We start from the raw sequence: 20,508 nt of genomic DNA, 5'->3' as shown, positions 1-20,508 counted from the left end.
TTACTGGAAATAAGTGTCTAAGTTAATCTTCATACACAAAAGGCCTTACAGAAAGTTTCTATTCCTTCACCAAAAAAGCAGCTTAGTAGCCCAGTTAGTGCTACAGCCACACGCTTTGAGTGACTTGGGTACTTATATTTACCTAACGGGTTTCACATTCTTACTGACTGTAATACTGGTCAGTTAACACTATAATTACCATGGAGGCAATTGGTAAAAATAAAGACAGACATTGGTCCCGAGAGGAAGTGGTGCATCGGGATTGCCCGAGCTCTTGTCTTTATTGTAATAATCAGGTGAGCAGTTTGCTGCACTAAATATGTCCAAATTGAGAATTAAATGAGAATGAGGTTTACCTCTCCACATGTTGCCTGCCTTGACTATTTCCAGTATCGTGTGTACAAGCACTGCTTTGAAGAAATAAAATAACTTGCCAGATATAAACAGGTGTTCAGCATAATAGCATTCCACTTAAGATATTTATTGAAATATTACAACATATAAAAACTACAAGTTATTAAACATATGAATTACCACTGCAGAAAGTGGGCAATTATTCAAATACTGTGCATTTTAAAACCACATTAAAATCCACAATGCATGACAGCACTGCACAATCAAGAGAAAAATGTTCATTCATAACTAAAAACAATGTTACATCTTCATTGGCTGCCTCACATCAGCCAGTTTAAAAAAAGACATTAGTTCACCGAACAGTCACAGGAATCCCATCGTATTTTCTTTCCTCCTGCCCTTGAATGCAGTGCATGAAGATGTGGTGGGAACATCAAGCTGAAGGAGATGAATCAGGCGCTTGTGTCCATTGTCTCTAGTTTGATGTGCTCTACAGAAAGGAGTAAGAGTATTGATTGTGTGTAACCTTGGCCTGAGCCCTTACCTCCTCACTCTCCTCTATACTCTGATCCATCCCAAACCAAAAACCTCTCAAGCTGACAGGAGCCTTCTTGGACCTCTGTACAATATTCAACTGGGTATTCCAATTTTAAAGGCACAGCCTTGGTTATTACACACCCATTTACAGATTGTACCTCAGGATGGCAAGGAGTACTGGAGGTGCTCCTACACTGGAGGGGAGCAGAATCAGTTCCCCATCGCACTGCAGGAGTCTAGTACTTACTGTAAAGAGATCAAAGTCACATCTTTGAAAACCTCTGCACTTATATTTAATTCAATAATATTTGATATCCTGGAGAGTAGATTGAAATGGTAATACTCTCACAAAAAAGAGACTTTGACATTCCTAAAGTTACAAACATTTAACATCTCTCAAGTACTTTAATAAATTGCTTTGATGTGTAGAGAGATTGAGTGGCATCCATGCACCACGAGATTCCAAGTTAATTCCCCTGGACTAGATCGATTCATGATTATGTGGGTGTAAGGGATGAATGTTTACTTCAGACACTGGAATCAACCAGCATCATTAGATGGCGAACATCCACGCATCACTAGAGAGTTGGATATGAGCCCTGCAGATTTGGAATGGGCTTTTAATTTCCAACATGCTGTGCAACCAGTCCATCTGCTGCACATTTAGAAGCAGCATGTCAAGTATCAGATTCAAAAGTCATTTAGGCTACATAGAAAATAGGTGCAGGATTAGGCCATTCAATATGATCATGGCTGATCATCCATAATCAGTACCCCGTTCTGGGTTTCTCCCCATACCCCTCAATTATGTTAGCCCTAAGAGCTAAATCTAACATCCCTAACCCTACTCCGAACACTGTCAAAATATTCACTACAAAACTACAAGAGTTCATGACTGCTCACCACAGTCCTCTTCGCGAACGACTATAAATGCCAGCCTTGCCATCATCTCACAAGAATGGAAAATATTGGATTCCTCAAATGATGTTGAAGGAAGCAGTGAAGCAGACAACACTTCCTACCACAGGTGAAATTCTTGCTAGAGGCACCCAGGATCCAAAAATGGAATAACTAGACATCTAAAAGGTTTAAGTCAAATTATGAAATTGTTTTTGTCCCATTTACCTGTATTCCCTTTCTTCCTGTCAAGTGCGCAAAGTTTGATTTCCGTGCCGATAGCTTTAGCCAGTGGAGGTGGTACTGCATTGCCAACCTGAGAATTGTAAAAGCATTGCTGAGTTAAGAAATAAAATCCATAATAGAAAGTTTGCCAATACATAATAAATAAATGAGTCATTATTACTCTGGGGGAAGCACTGTGGCAGCCTGGCTCCCCCATGCATTTATATTCCCTATTGCCACTTGTGCAATGCAAGAGATACAGGATATGTGACCAGCCGATTGTACCTATGCAATGGCAGAAGACAGGCTCTCTCCAACACATTGCAGTCAAAGCAGCCAAATTGCTTACTGCTAAACTGCTGCCAACTTATTAACGTCAGCTTATTCTCTTCAATCCTGCCTGCTAGCAAACTTTGCTCCTGGATTCCTGCTAATAATGAGATCAAAGCTCAACGTCAGTAGTTTGGTTGGCATGGACTCAGCGGGTTGAGGGTCTGTCTCACGGTTGTATCTCCAAACAAAAAAAATAGAAATCTCGGAATACTACAGAAGCTTGGTGAGATGGTACCTAGAAGTGTACAGGTTGTGTACAAGAACGGATATAAATAATAATAATAAATCTTATTTATATAGTACATTTTTAGTCAACTTGCATTGACCCCAAAGTGCTTCACATAATTACATTACATTTACACACAGGCAAAAGGTGGGTGAAGTGTCTTGCCCCAAGGACACAACGACAGTATGCACTCCAAGCGGGATTCGAACCGGCTACCTTCCGGTCGCCAGCCGAACACTTAGCCCATTGCGCCATCTGTAAATGCAACAGAATGTGAAGATTCACAAATTCATAACATTGAATACTGGAATGGAGCAATGGGGGGGGGGGGGGGGGGGGGAAAACTGAAGATCTTGGAGAAAACCCACGCTGTCACGGGGTGAACGTACAAACTCTGTACAGACAGCACCCATAGTCAGGATGGAACCCGGGTCTCTGATGCTGTAAGGCAGCAACTCTACCGTTGCACCACCATGGTACTGTGACACACAGTTCTACCGGGTGAAGGTTGCCATGTATAATGACACCGACTCTTCAACTACAGATACAGTATGAAAGCAAGAATCCGTTGCACCCACCTGCCTGTGCTTGTCCAAAACGTTCCCAAAGAGCCTGTAGGTGTCTGGGAACCCCTGGGAGCGTGCACACTCTCGCACACTCACCACACGGTGCTGCTCAGGATGTAGAACACGACCCTAAAAAATGGCAAGTCACATTTGTTCATAAATATCATTTAGTTCTTGCCCCTCTTGACAGTGGCCACCATGCCCATCAAACAACCTCTCGGGAAGCTGTAGCGATTAAAAGCCAACACAGGAAGCATTCCACAGCAGGAATATCCCTTCAACCGTAGAATCAAAGAATGGTGGGTATTTGGCAGTAAAAGTTGTTCATGGATTGAGGACTAGGCTAAATAGCTGTCATCTGATTCTACATTAGTAAAAATAACAGCCGACTTCCCTTTCGGCAACAGCTCCACCGATATCTTGTAACAAGAGGCAGTTAACGCACCAGGAATAAGCATTTACTAAATATTCTCCTCTTCCAAAGTTGCACCCCAAGTACAGCAGCCTTACTCTGCTGCCTGGTCAAGTCAGCCACCAAATCCAGGATCTTGCTGGTCTTTACAACATGTGCTGTCTACCCAAGCAAAAGCAGTTCAATACATTCACTTGACAGAAATGGACCAGGTGCTAAAACAGCAAGTGGCAGATCACAAAGTGATTATGAAGAGGTCGATGCCGCTGTCCCTAAATTTCTTGAGTATGGTGTAGATAAACCATAATACAGTAGTCTTCAAAACTGGGGTGTTCAAAACAGAATGGTTGACCAATGGTGGATTCAGGCGTTGTACAAACCAGCTCATCTTAAGATACTACGTCCATTTTCCCTCCTGAATTCCCAACCCTCCTCGAACACCCCCTCATATTTAAGGTGGCAACAAATGTTCACGTGCGATTAGTAATTTCACTTTTGCGATGTCCGCAGCAGCAGCAGCAGTATTCTCTTACCTGTTTTCCCATCGGCTCAGGGTTGGTGACGGTGGTGCTGAAGAATCCATCCCATTCCAGCCTGCCATACAGACCGGCCCAGTGATTGTGTCTGTTTCCAGTGTGGGGCAGGCACCAGGGAATGAGTGTGTTGAACTGTCTGTCAGCCGGCTCACACTGCTTCACTGTAAACCAAAACACCAGCAATACATTACTGTGGTCCTGGACACTTACTGCAACCAAAATCTCCTTCCAATTGACATTAAAGTCAGCAATGTAGTGGTCACCAATGGGCTCATTTAAAGACAGAACACATTTTTTGTGCAATGTCGATTTGAGAAATTTAAGCTGATTAAATGTTGCACCTTATACCTGCCCGTTGATGAGAATGCCATAATTATCAAATTCAAGAAATCTAAGGCAATGAGAGATTACTAGTCAGCTTCGTCACAATAAAAAGCTAACTTCTTGCTGATTTTTTTATTTCTATCGGACCTGGCAAGTAAACCCAATCACAGATGCTTAGCATTGTGCAGCTCTGATTCTCTCTTTTTTTTTAAATCATCATAGGGTCACCAGATTATCAAATGCTATTACAGCTGCGCATGCAACCCCACAAGAGCACCAGTAGTTAAGGCTTCTGCTCTTGAACCTGGCTCATCATTCATAAAATCTTGTCCAAACAAACATTTTGGAAAGGCTCTTTACTCGGCATTCTTTACTGAATGGTATCTTACTCAGAGAGTGGTGGCTGTGTGGAATGAGCTTCCAGTGAAGGTGGTGGAGGCAGGTTCGTTTTTATCATTTAAAAACTAATTGGATAGTTATATGGACGAGAAGGGAATGGAGGGTTATGGTCTGAGCGCAGGTATATGGGACTAGGGGAGATTATGTGTTTGGCACGGACTAGAAGGGTCGAGATGTAATTGTTATATGGTTATATTATATGGTTAACTGGTTATCAAACTTCACAACTCCTCCCTTCTGTCGTGGGGTAGACCAAGACTGACCCCTCCCCCCACCCCACGCCCCCAATCTTTGCACATCCCCCAAGCCTTTCCACTCATCACTTTAATTTCATGTATTTTGTGTTTTTATGGCTGCTGGGATTTTATTTCCTTCCTGGAATAAATAGTTATTATTGTATCGCATCGTACCGTTCTTCGTGTTTGTTAAACTGCCTTGGGACTTTTGAGGTATTGCTCCTTCTTATGAAATTATACTAGTTGATTTATATAGCCTTTTTATTCAACCTTGGCAAATGTGTTAAGGTGCAAACATTAGCATTAGCATGGGCAGAGAGTTTCACGACAGCATATGGAAACACAAAGTACATTGGGCACTAACCGTCTGCGCAAGAACACACTCCACGTAGCGCACCAGTGCTGCTATGCCCGTTCTTTTTATCGTGGTGTGTGTACCTCAGCTTCTTGGTCATGGTGCCATCGGAAAGGCGCACCTCAATATTTGGAAGATCACGCCAGTCAGACCCCGGGGCGAGGGGAATGTGGCGCATTCTGCCTGCCACCAAGGCACTCATATCCTGAGAAGGGAAGGGGAAAAAACAAGGGAGAGGTTTGGGGGGGTCAAGTCAAGTCAGTTTATTTGTCACATACCATACGGGGCGAAATGAAAGGGCAATCGCGGACTTTTGGCGCATTCTAAACACCTAACACCATATTCTTTTACATAATAAATAATAGAAGGAAAAACGTTCTGTAGAGTTAGTCCCTGGTGAGAAGGCGTTACAGGAAAGGGGGAAAAAACAACCTCTCCGTTCTCACTACATGGCAACGGAGGCGTTTGCCTGACCGTAGCGGCTGGAACAGTCCGTTGCAGGGGTGGAAGAGGTCTCTCATGATTTTGTTTGCTCTGGAGTTGCACCTCCTGTTGTATAGTTCCTGCAGGGGGGTGAGTGAAGTTCCCATAGTGCGTTCGGCCGCTATTTACCCTTCAATATCATAAGGTCATAAGTGATAGGAGCAGAATTAGGCCACCTGGCTCGTTAAGTCTACTCTGCCATTCAATCGTGGCTGATCAATCTCTCCAACCTTATTCTCCTGCCTTGTCACCATATATCAGGGGAGGTCTTTAAGAGTGTAGGAAACTAGATATTAGAAATGACCGAGGTCACCACAACTGGAGTATTACTTAGATTAATGTTTGCAATATAGATTCATAATTGGCTGCATCAATTTGGACGCAGGTTTTACAAAAAAATGGCTACATTTCTACAGCGCTTTTCAGAACACGCCTGAACTTAGTTTGAAATTTCATTGTTGGAATGACTTAAATGCAGCTAAATGTTTGCACCCAGAAACCCCCCATAAAATGCAATTGAATGATCATCTCTGGATGAGGAAATGTCTTGCAACATTACACTGTGGTGTGACTGGACATCTGTGGACAGAACTTGGAGCCAAAGTTGACACTACAACCATGAGACTCAGAGGTGACGATGTCATGCATGAAACCACAATTACACTGAAGTCTATGGGTTAGTCAGCCAGGTTAAACTAGACGAACTAAGCAAAGAAAGAAAATTCAGCGAATGGACGACTATAAAAGCTAAATTGATTGTGAGTGTTTATTGAGACTAATTCTTTGTTCATCTATAAGTATTAGCAGGTTCTAAAATGAGGACAGTTTTGCACAGAGCTATGGGATCACATCCATGCTGTAAAACCTTACCTTACAGACATGATCCCGCAGGATAGGCTGGTACTGTGTGCCTCGAATCTGCCGCTGGAACCAGGACTGAGGTTCACCATTGTACGAGATTTCCAGCGCCGATGCTCCATTGCGAATTTCAGGCAGATCGGACATGGTATCTCTTACAGTGATGGTTCTGTACGGAGCAGACTTTGTCCTGTGGCAGATTGAAGGGTTTTCAATTTCATTTAATGCCACTTTGCATCAATATAATCTCTGGTGCTGAGGCAGCAACTCTACTGCTGCGCCACCGGGCTGCCTAATCAGGAGGCTTTAATTGACACCTGCACTTCTCAAGTTGAAAATAAGAATGAGAATGACAAGATGTTCTCCTGCAGATTGTTTTAAGAGGAAAGATGTAGCAGAAGGGAGCTTGTCTCTGCAGTATAGATTACGGCAAAGTTATCTCAAATAGGTCTGAGACAGGTAATAGGAACTCAATGGGTCAGGTAGCATCAGTCTGAGGGGTCCAGACCTGAAACTCTGACTGCCCATTTCCCTCCACAGGTGCTGCCTGACTAGCAGAGTTCCTCCAGCAGTCTGGTTTGTTTGCTTGTGGGTTATGGAGATTGTGCAAGAAAGTGGAGTTGGTGCCAAAGATCAGAACAACTATCTTATTGAAAAGCAGAACATGCTTGAGGTCATATGATTTTCCTCTGCTCTTAATTTCTTACATTTGGCCATTAGCTCCTTTGGAAAAAGAGCATGGGTGACTTCCACCTGGCCAAATGTGGTTAAACCACCATTAATGGTCACCATTAAGGCCAGAGCAAATAAAAATAGCTAGTTGTGGAAGTCAATGGAGGGGGGAATACCACTGGAGGGCTTTGGACTCAAATACCACTGCAAGCCTAATCCAACAGCTTGTCCAAAGACAAAGATTCTGTGTAGTTTGCAAGCGTGTGGATCAAAGGGATGGATTATTTTAACAGGGTACAAGTCTGGATATCATTACTTTGGAATAGAATCAGCTAAAGGGCAAAGTCATTAATAAAATCATGAGATCATGTGTAAAAATATATGTTATCGTGAGAATGTATGGTGGTGGTCTGTATTACCCTGAAGAAGGGAAAAAATCACATTTAATTTGTATATTCCAAAGTACACATTTAAAGAATTGAGTATTTGTGGGTAGTTCTGCAAGAGGAGTATGAAGATTGGTCCCGCTACAGCTGAATGGATTTACCTGGTGACATTGCTGACAAACTTCTTGTCATCCACTGCCACACTGAGCTGGCAGGCTCTGGGTGCGAAGACGTGCAGGGGCTCTGGGAAGAGCGGCAGCTTCTCTCCAGGGGCTGCGGCCAGAACGATAGCTCTCCGGCGGGTCTGGGCAACTCCGTACTGACCAGCCTGTCCAAACAACAGCGTGTTAATCCAGCAATTACATATGCTTGTTAGTGGCTGAAGTGAACCATTTCCAATATCTGAAAATGCCCAGCGTTATTGCCTTTCACCCATTGTATTCACCGCAATGGGGATTAATACACCTCCTCCTATTACACAGAAAAGACAAGCAGCTGCCACATAAACTCATACCATACGAACAGCTCTGAATGTGAAGAATGGGCAGGGGGTTGTACATAAATAGTCCCGAACCTGAACCCAACATCTAAGTATCTCAATGTTCAGGCAGGCCCAGGTTTCACAAGTGTTCCGTTCCTCAGAACAGTCCACAAGCTGATTTCTTAAAGTCATAAATGGCTTTTTCCCCATAGTAACCTCAACAGTATTGTTGCTAGAATTATTTCATTTCATTGAATGAACACATTAACACTAGCCGCAATTAAACTAATGAAGCATATATCGTCATTAATAAATATCATGAAGTATTTTATTATCTTTATTATAGGGAAAAAGTTTCAAAAATGTACTGGAGAATTTGTGTAAAACTGGACTTTTGGTCATTCCTAGACTGGGGAGCCCTGTACATTTGTTCAGAGAATGTAGGTGCTGGCAGCACAGGCAGAATTTATTGCCCATCCCTAATTGAAAGAGATAATTGCCTGGTTGGATCATTTCAGAAGCAGTTAAGAATCAATTACATTGCTCTGACTGGCGTCAGAGTAAAAGGCACGAGTGAACATGATGGGTTTCAATCTGGTTGTTTCATACATGCCACAGCATCTAATTAGTTCTAATGAAATCCCAGGGGATGCAGTGGTATTGTGATTAAGTCACAAACGTGTTACTTTAATGCACTTAAAGTTCTTAGCTGCTACAATAGGGTTTGAACACGTGCCTGCAGTGAATAACTCTTGAATTACATCTCTGTAATGTGACCAGCAATTCTGGCAACAACCTCTCCTCTCCGTATGCACCCACGGGTGCACCCACGGGTGCAGGCAGGGCAAGGGTGCATATGGAGAGGTTGTCCCCAGAATTCTTGCTGTTCCTCACTATTCATGGTCATACTGGAAAACAACGGACCATCCTCACACCATGAGAGAAATCTCTTGCTACATCGAGGATTAACAAATGATGGTGGTGTCAGCGGTGGAGGAAATGTAACTCAACAGGAGTCTGGGGAATGCGAAAAACATTGCCATTGTGGACTCCACCCTTCCTGAAACCATCTGTTGCCGGCCCTGTTTTGTTTTGGCCTTCTCTATCTTTCAGTCTGAAGGGTTCTGGCCCAAAATGTCACCTCTTCATTTACTCCAGAGATGCTGCCTGACCCACTGAGTTACTCCAGAATTTTGCATCTATCTTCGGTATAAACCAGCATCTGAGGTTCCTTCCTATGCAATAGTTTCATTGTCAGTGTAATCTTTCTCAAACAGTACACCAGATCATTTAAACTATCTTATTCAATAACAAATCTCAGAATAATTTAAGAATATGTGTATTAAGTCCCTGGTTTCATAGTCTAGTTCTGCTAGCTGCGTTCCCAAGAAACCTCATGTTATAGAAGATAGTTTAGTTTAGAGACAGTCCAAAACATGGCCTTCGGCCCACCGAGTCCACGCCGACCAGCGATGCCTGCACACTAACTTTATCTCACTCACACACACACGGGACAATTTTAAATTATACCAAGCCAATTAACTTACAATCCTGTATGTCTTTGGGGTGTGGGAGGAAACTGGAGATACTGCAGAAATCCCACGCACATAACAGGGAGAATGCATAAACTCCGTACCGACAAGCACCCGTAGTCAGGATTGAACCTGGGTCCCTGGCACTGCAAGGCAGCAACTTTACCGTTGTGCCACCGTGCCGATTGTGTTGCAAGAATAAGTGTATCAATAGGGGGGGGGGCTTTGAGGACAGAATTTCAGACTCGCAATAAAGGTTTCATCCCCTGAGAACATCATATCAAGGTTACTTGGTGTGGATACGTTTGACGAGTACACATGTCTGCATCATAAGGGAAGCAGAAGCTTACCTGCAAGACACCAAATGTGCACTGGTAGCCCATTCGAACAAGGCAGCGAAGAGTTAGCTTCAGGACCATGGAGCGCTTGAATGAGACAAAGTTCCTTACGTTTTCCAGGAGGAAAAACCGGGGCCGGTAATAGTCACAATAGCTGCAAGGCACAATAATACACAACTTGAATATTGTAAGCGAAAAACAAGTCTCAAAGTAAATCATCACTGTAACCAAACAGAATTAAAGGAGAGACTATGGAACAAAGTAAATAGGTGACGTTTCGGGTCGAGGCCCTTCTTCAGAGAAGAGTCTCGACCCGAAACGTCACCTATTTCCTTCGCTCCATAGATGCTGCCTCACCCGCTGAGTTTCTCCAGCATTTTTGTCCACCTTCGATTTTCCAGCATCTGCAGTTCCTTCTTAAGAATTAAAAGGGAAGTGATTTCCAGGCCCTCAGTTTCTAACACTGAAAATCAGCAAAAAGCCTTTTTCTTAGAAAATGTTGTCTTGCTGACAATCAAGATTGGAAAAAAAAACCAGACGCTGAATATCCTCAGTAATGTATTCTGCAATGCAGCAAAAATATAGCCAGCAATCCAAGCATTTATGCACGATCACTGTTTGACCCAAAAAGTGCTCCTTCTGAGGAAGCAGAGCACACACAGTAACAAAGTGTAGCCAAAAAAACCTTCAACTGGGCGCCAGTTTCACCAAACCAACCCTTGAATAACTTGTCGGTTCTACAAAAGCCTCGTCTCTGACTTGCACGTTGATATTTGTGCCGAGATGAGACCATTTATATTCTGTAATTAATAAAAAAAGAAAAATAGCTACTCCTACAGCTTAAGAGATACCAAAGTATTTTACAGCTAATTCATTAATTTTGAAATGTGGTCAAGAAACAGAATTTCTACTGCGAATTCAAACATTTAGCAAATGACAATGGCCAAGTGATCTACTTTCATAATATGCTGCAAGGAATAAATTGGGGACATTGGAGATAAATATGCTACTCCTTGAAACTGTTATGTGGGATCCTTCATGTCCAGAGATCAGAGGGGATTTGGTTTAATGTGTCTCATGAAAGACACCTCCTTCAGGACTGGCAAGATTGAGGGCCTGGATGTTTGCTCAGGTACCCACAATAGAACTTGACTTCAACTCCGACTCTGCCTAGGAATACTCATTACTGAGCCATTATTTACACTGACCTGCCTGACGGGTTAATCAGTGGACAATACAGATTACCCAAGCAGCAAGCATCCCTTTGCATGCACAAGTAGAATGCAGCAACCTGCGCACTGACCTGAGATAAGAGACCACAAGGGAGTTCTTGAATTTGGAGTAGGTGCGGGAATTGAACCGATTCATCCCGCTAAAGCCCTGGCACGGAGGGCCACCACAGAGCATTTCCACATCACCCTTCTGTGGCAGTTTCTGTCCAAGTGAATTGGTCTTCTCTCCAGCCATGACAAGTTTCAAGAGAACGTTGCAGTCCTCAGTGAAGACAGTGGCACCGGGATTATTCAAACGGAACGCCTGGGCTGCTGGATCCCACATCTCAATGGCCCACATGGTTTCTGAAAGATCTGTGCAAGAAGACACTTATTTTTATGCTCTGCCTTCCAACTAAAGTGCACACGAGGTAGACATTTGGCTTATTGTATCAGTATTTGTAAAGAACTAACTAATTCACGAGCATTTAAAGCTAAAAGATCACCAATGCAGTAGATCAATATTAAATTACTCATTGTTGGATAAAGGGCATACATGAAAATGGGTGACAGACAAAAGGATGGAAGAGTTGTGAATTGGGAAGCCAGAGGAAGGAATACAAGACTGCTCCTCATAATAATGCCTGCCCAGGTACGTCATGCAATTGGGAATGCCAAAGATATGTTCATCCTATTTGATGAAGGGTTTGATTACAAGAGCAGAGATATCTTGCTCCAATTATATAAGGCCTTGGTAAGACCGTCTCTGTAAGTGTTGTGCACAGGCCTTGTCTCTCTCCTTACTTTACGATAGATAAACTTGCAATAAACTGAATGCAGCCAAGGCTGGTTCCTGGATTGTGAATTTGTCAAAGAGAGCTCACTAGCCTTGTATGCTCGAGATTAGGAGAATGAGAGATTATCTCATTGAGGCGTACAAATATCCTTATGAAATTGACATTTCTCCTGGTTAGGATGTCTAAAACCAGGTTCTCAAATTAAAGTTGAAGTCTCAAAGTTAGACCATTCAGGACAGAGGTTAGAAATTTCTGCACCTAAGCAAGTCTTTGAAATTTGATAAAGTGTACCGTGGTGATCAGTTTTCGTGTATGTTCTAGAGAGATTGAAAAACCTTTAGATATAAAGGGAATCAAGAAACATGGGTTTAATACAAAGTATTAGCAGAGATAGGATCCATGCAAAACGAACCTGCCTGATGGAATCCTTCAGACAGACCCCCACAGCCTGAAAATACATCAAGGCTGCGAAGTTTCTCGAATTTGTCCGAAACCTCTGGCTCTGTTTGTTCAGGTTCAGTAGCAGACTTCCCCTTTCCTTTGCCTGCAGGTAAACAAAACTCATTATTTGATAAAACCTACATGTGATCTTAATCAACCCTGATTTCTGAGCTCAATCTGAATAAATAGCGATTTCCCCTCTCTCCACAACCTATCACGATTCATCCATTTAATCTTTGTTGCTCTAACCAAATCACTATTCCCAGTACGAGCCTCTCCTGCAAATACTGTTAGATTAGTTAATTACAGGGCTATTGAGCAGAGGCGTTGCACACATGACAATGTCTTCAATGCACACACAGGCAGAACAGTGTTTCTTAGCTTGGGTGACCTTTAAACTGTATTCCATGATACAATATCCAACCATCAGATTAAAATTAACACCCAAGAAGATTATCCAATAGCACAGAAAAAACCTAGACATTCTACGCTTCATTCCACATCCCAGTGAAGACCCAGGGCAAACTAGAAATTTGTAAAGCCAAAAGGAAAATAATGCAGATGTATAAAGCGTGAAAGAGAAGGAGAAAATGAAATAAATATTTAGGTCATGGAGTGATGAAACTTTTGACCCAGCTTCACCTTCTTCTCCTCCCCGTCCCGTTATTCTGCAGGGAGTGCCTCTTCCATAGCACTCTGTTCCACTCTCCCATCTCCACATCATTCCCCACTCTCCTCCTCATGGCACCTCGCCATGCAAGAGAACATGTACTACTTGTCCTTAAGCTTCATCCTTTACCACCATAACCCAAACACTCGTTCCAATTTAGGGTAATACAGTTGATTCCAATAGCGTGGTCTCCACTACAATAGGATAAACGAATGCAGATCAGGCAACTACTTCGACAGAAGTTTTCTGCTCAGTTTGCAAGAGTGAACCCAAACTTCAGTGGTCGATCACTTCAACTCCCAAGTGCACTTCAACGTGTCAGAACCAAAAGATCTCATCTGTTCTAAGACGCTTCAATGCTATTTTGAGGAACGGCAACTCGTACTCCAACCTGAACAATCACATGTGTAGGAAGGAACTGCAGATGCTGGTTCAAACCAGTAGACACAAAATGCTGGAGTGACTCAGCTGCTCAGACAGTATCTCTGGAAAAAAGGAATAGGTAACGTTTTGGGTCAAGACCCTTCTTCAGACTGAAGAAGGGTGTCAACGTAAAACGTCTGCTATTCCTTTTCTCCAGGGATGCTGTCTGACCCACTGAGTTACTCCAGCTTTGAGTCTATCTTCTGGATAATCACATCCATGAGGATTCAGCAACAAATCCAGAATTGTATATCTCCAGCATTATTTTCTTTCTGTCCTCGTCCAGTATTTGATTCATACTTCCTGCAAACATACCTTTACTAACCCCTCAATCAGCACCAGCATCAGTTTAGTTTATTGTTATGTGTACCGAGGGACAGTGAAAAACAACCAATATCACTTCATTCTCCTGGTCTTTGCCCCTTCAGTGCAACTTAATTTATTCCTCATCTTTTTCTAGTTTGGATGATAGCTCACCATCCGGAAACATTACATTTGTAAAGTTGCATTAGCACTACTTAGTCACATTGTAATGACACGCAAGCTCTAAGCATCGTACATACCTTTGCCTTTCCCTTTACCCTTGCCTTTGTTGGCTGAACTGCGTGCACGGTTGGGAGGGTCTTCAAAGGATTTTGTCTTTGCATTGTAGGCCTGTGAATTAGAGACAAGCTACAGTGCATGGATCCAAACACAGAAGTTGCAAAGTGTATGTTAAAATTAGATCTTTAGCTGCATTGTTTTGGCATCCATTGCGTACCTAAGATGGACCAGTTTTGATTATATTTGATTAATAAGGATTTATGAGGGAGAAGGCAGGGGAATGGGATTGAGAGGGAAAGGTTGATTACCCATGATTGAATTGCGGAGTAGATTTGATGGTTTAAATGGCCTTATTCTGCTTCTAAAACTTGTGAACTATCTTAGTAACATAGAAAAAAGGTGCAGGAGTAGGCCATTCGGCCCTTCGAGCCTGCACCACCATTCAATATGATCATGGCTGTTCATCCAACTCTGTTTCCTGTACCTGCCTTCTCTCCATACCCCTCTTAGCCACATCTAACTCCCTCTTAAATATAGCCAATTAACTGGACTCAACTACCTTCTGTGGCAGAGAATTCCACAGATTCACCACTCTCTGTGTGAAGAATGTTTTTCTCATCTTGGTCCTTGTGTGTCTAGCCTTGATAATAAGACATTAACTGGCATGATATTGAACTTGGAAAGTAAACTCCAATCTGCTAAAATAAATCACCGAGATAGTAGCGGGACCTATTGCATTATGTATATCGGGGGGGGGATTCAGTCATTAGCAATATGAAGGAAGCAATTAGGAAGGTGAGTGCTAACTATGCAATCACTCAGCATAGTCCATTGTAAAATGACTCTTGGTGATTATAGACTCGTAGTTATATAGCACCTAGCCGGCCCTTGGCACCTTACAGCCAATCCATAAATTCTGAAATATGTTTAATGGTCTAATGTGGGATAGATGCGAGCCACTTTACTCACGGCAAGTCCTCACCAACAATTAAATAGAAACAAAAATGATAATTTATTTCTTAACAAACACATCTTTAGAAGTTACTGAAATGGCAGCTGTAGATTTTTATTCTCTAATAACCTGAAATTTCTAATAGCCAGACATTAGTTTGCCTCGTTTATGAAAGCCAGTTAGTGGCTAAGATAATGAGGACACTGCACAATGGGAAGGAAACAATACTACGAAGCAGGTGTTTAAATACAAGAGCAATTCTGCTCCCTACTGCTGAATGAATTATGGAATCCAACAGAACCCTAAATATAAGGATCAATTCGACAAAAAGATTATTAAAAATGGCAATATTATTTGTACAGTTTTCCTGCCACTTATTACATACAAAAAAACAAAATTAATTATTATAAGTCAAAACAAAAATGCTTTCTTAAAGATCTTACCTCTAGGAAATAGAATCTGTCTGGGCTTCCAGCACAGTATTCCTGAACGCATACAGTCAGATCTTCACCATATTCCACAGTACAGCGGCCTTGGATGTCTTTGAAGTCCACGGTCACTTCTTCATCGCTCCAATATAGCAAATTGATGTCAGTGTGGTAACTGCCTTTCAGGCCTTTGTGCGTATTCTCAGCTCTGAAAGGAACATTTTCCATCAGTTGCACTTAGAGGAGCGTAGCCGACACCTTCCATGCAGTGCAAAATGCAACAATTGCCAATGGCATGAATATCAAATGCCTTTAAGTAGAGGCATGTCTAGCATAAAGATTTGGCCCATCAGCTTGGTGGCTTAAGCTATCACTCTGGTGTGGTATGGAGATAGCTTCCCAATGCAGTACAGAGGGAAAATACAAGTTAAACTGACGAATAGAAAAGCAGGCCATCTCATATCGTGGAAAACTATTAAATGCCGGTATTCAGATGCATCCGAGATCTCAAAAGAAACAAAGTAATCGGGGCAGAAAATGGCACAGAAGGTTGAATGATGTTTTGATACAATTGTACAATTGATACTTATCGTGTGTATGAAAGAACTGCAGATGCTGGTTTAAACCAAAGATAGACACAAAATGCTGGAGTAACTCAGTGGGAGGGAAGGAAATGCTTGTCTTAAAGGCAGTGCAAAAAGGTTCACAAGATTAATAACATTCAAAAAGTAAGAGATACTGGAATTCTGAAATAAAAACAGAAAATACTAGATATCGTCAACAAGTTTGTCTGGAGCAGGTCCGAAGTGCATCACCCACCTACTCAGTTTCTCAACGGTAATACATTTTGTCTGGAGCAGGCCCTAAGTGCATCACCCACCTACTCAGTTTCTCACCGGCAATACATTTTAATTTATTTAAAGTCTATGTATTTTTGCTTTCCTGTGCTGGGAACGTGACTACAAGCCAGTGGCCAGGCTATTGCAAATTTTTAACTTAGCAATTGTAAGATCTTACACTGACAAGTATGAGATTCCCCTTTCTCTGCGGGAGAAATATAGTCTGCCTCAACTCTTTTTACCCCTAAAGTTCAGATAAAGTGGAGGGACTATAAACCAACATAACATGAACTCTGGTTAATTAGCAACGAGTACAGCGGACAAAATCCCAGGAATTCTTGTTGCAGGATGGTATCAAGGAATTCAACTCACCTGTAGAATTTATTGATTCGTAGCTTAATATCTGCTTCATTGGGTTTGCCATTGCTACGCTTGTGACAGAAGATTTCATGAATGCGGCCAATTCGGAATGGTTCAGGAATATCAAGGTTGCTCCCTTTGATGTAATCAGATGACTTGCGATAGTACTCGGGGTACAGGTCTTCATCCACGTCATCTTTCTTCACTGGTCGTTTGCCAGGACTAGATGGTTTAACGCTGAAGACAAGACACCCATGGGAAAGGTTATTACACAACAATCATTGAGGAGACAGGGAATGGGGAGACATTCTTGTATGAAATTCTTTCCTGATCAGATGGAGCAGGTGGGGGTGGAGCTATGGGAAAGTCACAGATAGAGGTTCCAAGATGGCAAGTAGAACCAGATAAAGAAGGAACTGCAGGTGCCGGTTTAAACCGAAGATAGACACAAAAACCTGGAGTAACTCAGCGGGACAGGCAGCATCTCTGGAGAGAGGAATGGGTCACGGGTCAATCCTTCCTCTTCAGAAGGGTTTCTACCTGAAACGTCACCCATTCCTTCTCTCCAGAGATGCAGCCTGTCCCGCTGAGTTACTCCAGCTTTTTGTGTCTTTCTTCAGATAGAGGAAGCACATTACCTGAATGAGAATGCATCTTGCAGGAGGTAAATGCCATCTCCAACTTTATACTGCGTTCCATTCTTAGTAGCCAATGCGTAGAAAACCTTTGAATCATCCTTTAGCTCCAGTGGCTCCAGCACCCGTGGCATCTCTCGCTGTCTGATTTCAGCCAACCGAGTGCAACTGTCACAGAACCTAGAAAAGCAGTGGCCCAAAGAACAGTTACGATGAGTACTGTTGAAAAAGATGCAATCGTACTTGCATTGCAGGATATTTGCAATTAGTAAATCTTTAAAAAAAAACACTTAAAATTCTGACTAGCCATACAATTTGAGTACAACAATTTGATGCCAAATACTCGAGAACAAAGTGCTGTCTCCACATCACATCAACACGAGGGCAGAGGTTTAAGATGACTGAAGGAGCTTTAAAGGGGATCCAAGGTTTTTTTTGAGACAGATGGCGATTGATATTTGGAAATGAGCTGCTTGGTGGAAGCAGATACGACTACACAGGCGTTTCAATGCAACAATGTCATCATGGATGTGGCGAGCAAAAGGTTTATTTCGGTGTTGTATAATTCTTTGACTCTAAGAGAATTGGAGATATCAGTTATATAAAAGGCAAATGCTTTAACTCAGAAGATGTAAATTATTCATACAAGAACTAAGCAAATTGAAGTTGTACTGTTTTGGTTACTCAATAGATCTCTTCACATCTTGAAATTGACATGACATTTTGTAAAATTTCACAACTCTGCTCTTTTGATTTGAATGCCAAAAACCTTGAGACAAGGGAGACAGTGATCCAAAGAAAGGAAAAATGAGTTGTTGAAGGATTAAACAGTGTCAACCCTGGGAATTCAGATCTTTTGAGCCATTTGGCCAAATAGTGCTCAGCCATTAAGCACATCGAGCAGATGAGTAAGAGTGAGCATCTTCAAGGATTCTTCAGTGTCCTTGCATCCGAACAAATGCAGTATACAGATTAGATTTTTGAAAAGCAAAGATGTTGGCCTTTACAACAAGGGAAATGGTGTACAAACATAGGGAACCTTTCCTGCAAATGCAGTGATTTTAGCAAGACCATGCTTAATGTGCTGCACACAGCTTTGTCTTATTTAAGGAAGGATATATTTGCCTTGGAGGTAATGCATGGAAGGGTCACTCAATTGCTTCCAAGGATTAATGACTTATCTAAAATGGATGATTACACAGACTGGGCTCATGCCTTCTGGAGTTTATTAGGTTGAAACGAGTTTATTGAAAACAAGATCCTTAGAGAGCAGTTGTCATCAGGATACATGCTGTGAATTAGGGATAATAAACTCAGGTTAAAGGGCTACTCATTGGAGGCTTTGTGCAAAGGGAAATTTCTCCTTTCAATCTATTGCGAATCTGCGAGAAACTAATTCCAGAAGGCCATGGAATCAGGCAGCAAACTAGCGTGAATGCCGATTTGACGTCAAACATCAGATCAATCATGTTCTTACAGTGACATATGTTCACCTTCTGCTCCTATTTGTCATGTTCAATGGAACTGTAATCTTTGTACACCCAGTGATGTACTAAAAAGATCCTAATGGACTACACAAACTCTTGTCTTTGAAGCTCCGTGATATATCCTTATTGATTTTCTAATTATTTTCAATAAAGCACTCTTAGAGAATTAACTTTCAACGCGGGACCCAACCTGTATCTATGTTTTAACCAAACATAAGTGTTGCAGGGATTTGAAAGACCAAAGTCATAACTAATTTATATTTAATGATCCTGAAAGAACAATTTTCCCCAACAACGTTGTGGAGTCCACAAAACTGGACTGCATGTAGATTGGCACCAGTGTGCCTTGAATTACAACAGTGAATACATTTCAAAAGGATGATCGACTAGGAAGTATTTTCAGATGCAATGATGGGGACATGAAAGTGACTGCGGAATTACATCTCCCTTTACTCACTTGTGCTTGTTCTCCTCCGTTGATTCACATGGGTGAGGAATTTGGAATCGGGAATACTCTGGATCATACCACATCTGGTAGAAGTAGGTCTTTCCATCATCTTCAACCATTTTTAACTCAAACTCATCATCCATTCCACCCTAGGATGTACAAGAATAAAATTTGTACTTCACAAACTGTACAAGTGTTATTTAGTACATGTTGTGTATATATACACACACACACACACACACATAGTAAAGGCTGACAGTCCTGCCTGAAATATCAAAGCATTGCAAGGCCAAAAAAGAAAGATAAACATACAAATCACTTTGTCTTTTCTTTCACAATACTGCAGTGAGGATGTGCTTAGACTGAGGAGGTAATGGCACTTCTAACTAGCAGTAAAACCATGATTTTACCTCAGGCAATTACAGGCACAGCAGACTGTTTCATTTCATGCCTTCAAGATGCTCAAGGTCAGAGATATAAATTAAAAAAAAAAAATCAGGAAACATACTGAAGTAGTACTTGAAATAGTCCAATGGCAGCTTGAAAGTCAGTCAGGTACTTGGAAATCACATTAGCAAGGTTTGAAATGCTAACCATGAAGTTACATATTTATGCATTAGATTCATTAGTGAAACAACTTGTGTATGTGACTTGGTTACATGAAAGCAATTAGAGAGGAAGGTAATGATTTAGTAAGCTCTCACCTCCAGTGCCCAGCTCTCCGAGGCAGCCTTGTGAATAACCTTTACTTTGCTGTCTACATAAGATAACTGCATGTCTTCACACTCATCCACTAGAAAGAGCTCAAGTGGATCAGAGGTTTCACCCAGTACAGTGTCTGTGCCACGGCAGAACCAATTTGCATGGAACATCTTCCCACCGACTTCTTCCCACATTGATGTGATTCTGTAAAAAATACAGAGGCCATTACAAAATACTGTTACATTATTAAACTATGCAGAAAAACTCGAGTATAACCTTTTTCACAACATCCAGACACTGAAGATAACACATAAAGTCAGTATTACATCATGGAGACAGGCCATTCGCCCCAAGTTACCCATGCTGACCAAGATGCCCCATCTACACTAGTCCCACATGCCTGTATTGGCCCATATCCCTCT

The 20,508-nt window shown here is 41.9% G+C and overlaps 1 protein-coding gene across 1 annotated transcript in view; it reads right to left on the bottom strand.

Moving 5' to 3' along the window:
* Positions 1 to 450: 450 nt before the first annotated feature.
* The window catches only part of dnmt1 (DNA (cytosine-5-)-methyltransferase 1), a 44,095-nt gene continuing 24,037 nt past the window's right edge, over positions 451 to 20,508 (bottom strand). The window contains exons 19-34 of the mRNA XM_055664187.1: positions 20,089 to 20,290; positions 19,394 to 19,533; positions 17,453 to 17,629; positions 16,827 to 17,051; positions 15,631 to 15,823; positions 14,256 to 14,346; positions 12,571 to 12,702; positions 11,454 to 11,736; positions 10,163 to 10,304; positions 7,961 to 8,127; positions 6,754 to 6,931; positions 5,410 to 5,605; positions 4,084 to 4,247; positions 3,151 to 3,267; positions 2,017 to 2,104; positions 451 to 844 (exon numbers count right to left, since the gene is read on the bottom strand). Of these exons, the coding sequence (XP_055520162.1) occupies positions 807 to 844; positions 2,017 to 2,104; positions 3,151 to 3,267; positions 4,084 to 4,247; positions 5,410 to 5,605; positions 6,754 to 6,931; positions 7,961 to 8,127; positions 10,163 to 10,304; positions 11,454 to 11,736; positions 12,571 to 12,702; positions 14,256 to 14,346; positions 15,631 to 15,823; positions 16,827 to 17,051; positions 17,453 to 17,629; positions 19,394 to 19,533; positions 20,089 to 20,290 (2,533 nt within the window). The 3' untranslated portion in view covers positions 451 to 806. The remainder of the gene's footprint in view (positions 845 to 2,016; positions 2,105 to 3,150; positions 3,268 to 4,083; positions 4,248 to 5,409; positions 5,606 to 6,753; positions 6,932 to 7,960; positions 8,128 to 10,162; positions 10,305 to 11,453; positions 11,737 to 12,570; positions 12,703 to 14,255; positions 14,347 to 15,630; positions 15,824 to 16,826; positions 17,052 to 17,452; positions 17,630 to 19,393; positions 19,534 to 20,088; positions 20,291 to 20,508) is intronic.

The sequence above is a fragment of the Leucoraja erinacea genome, chromosome 39, assembly GCF_028641065.1.
Source record: "Leucoraja erinacea ecotype New England chromosome 39, Leri_hhj_1, whole genome shotgun sequence".
Lineage (NCBI taxonomy): Eukaryota > Metazoa > Chordata > Chondrichthyes > Rajiformes > Rajidae > Leucoraja > Leucoraja erinaceus.
This window is presented reverse-complemented; position numbering and strand designations above follow the sequence as displayed.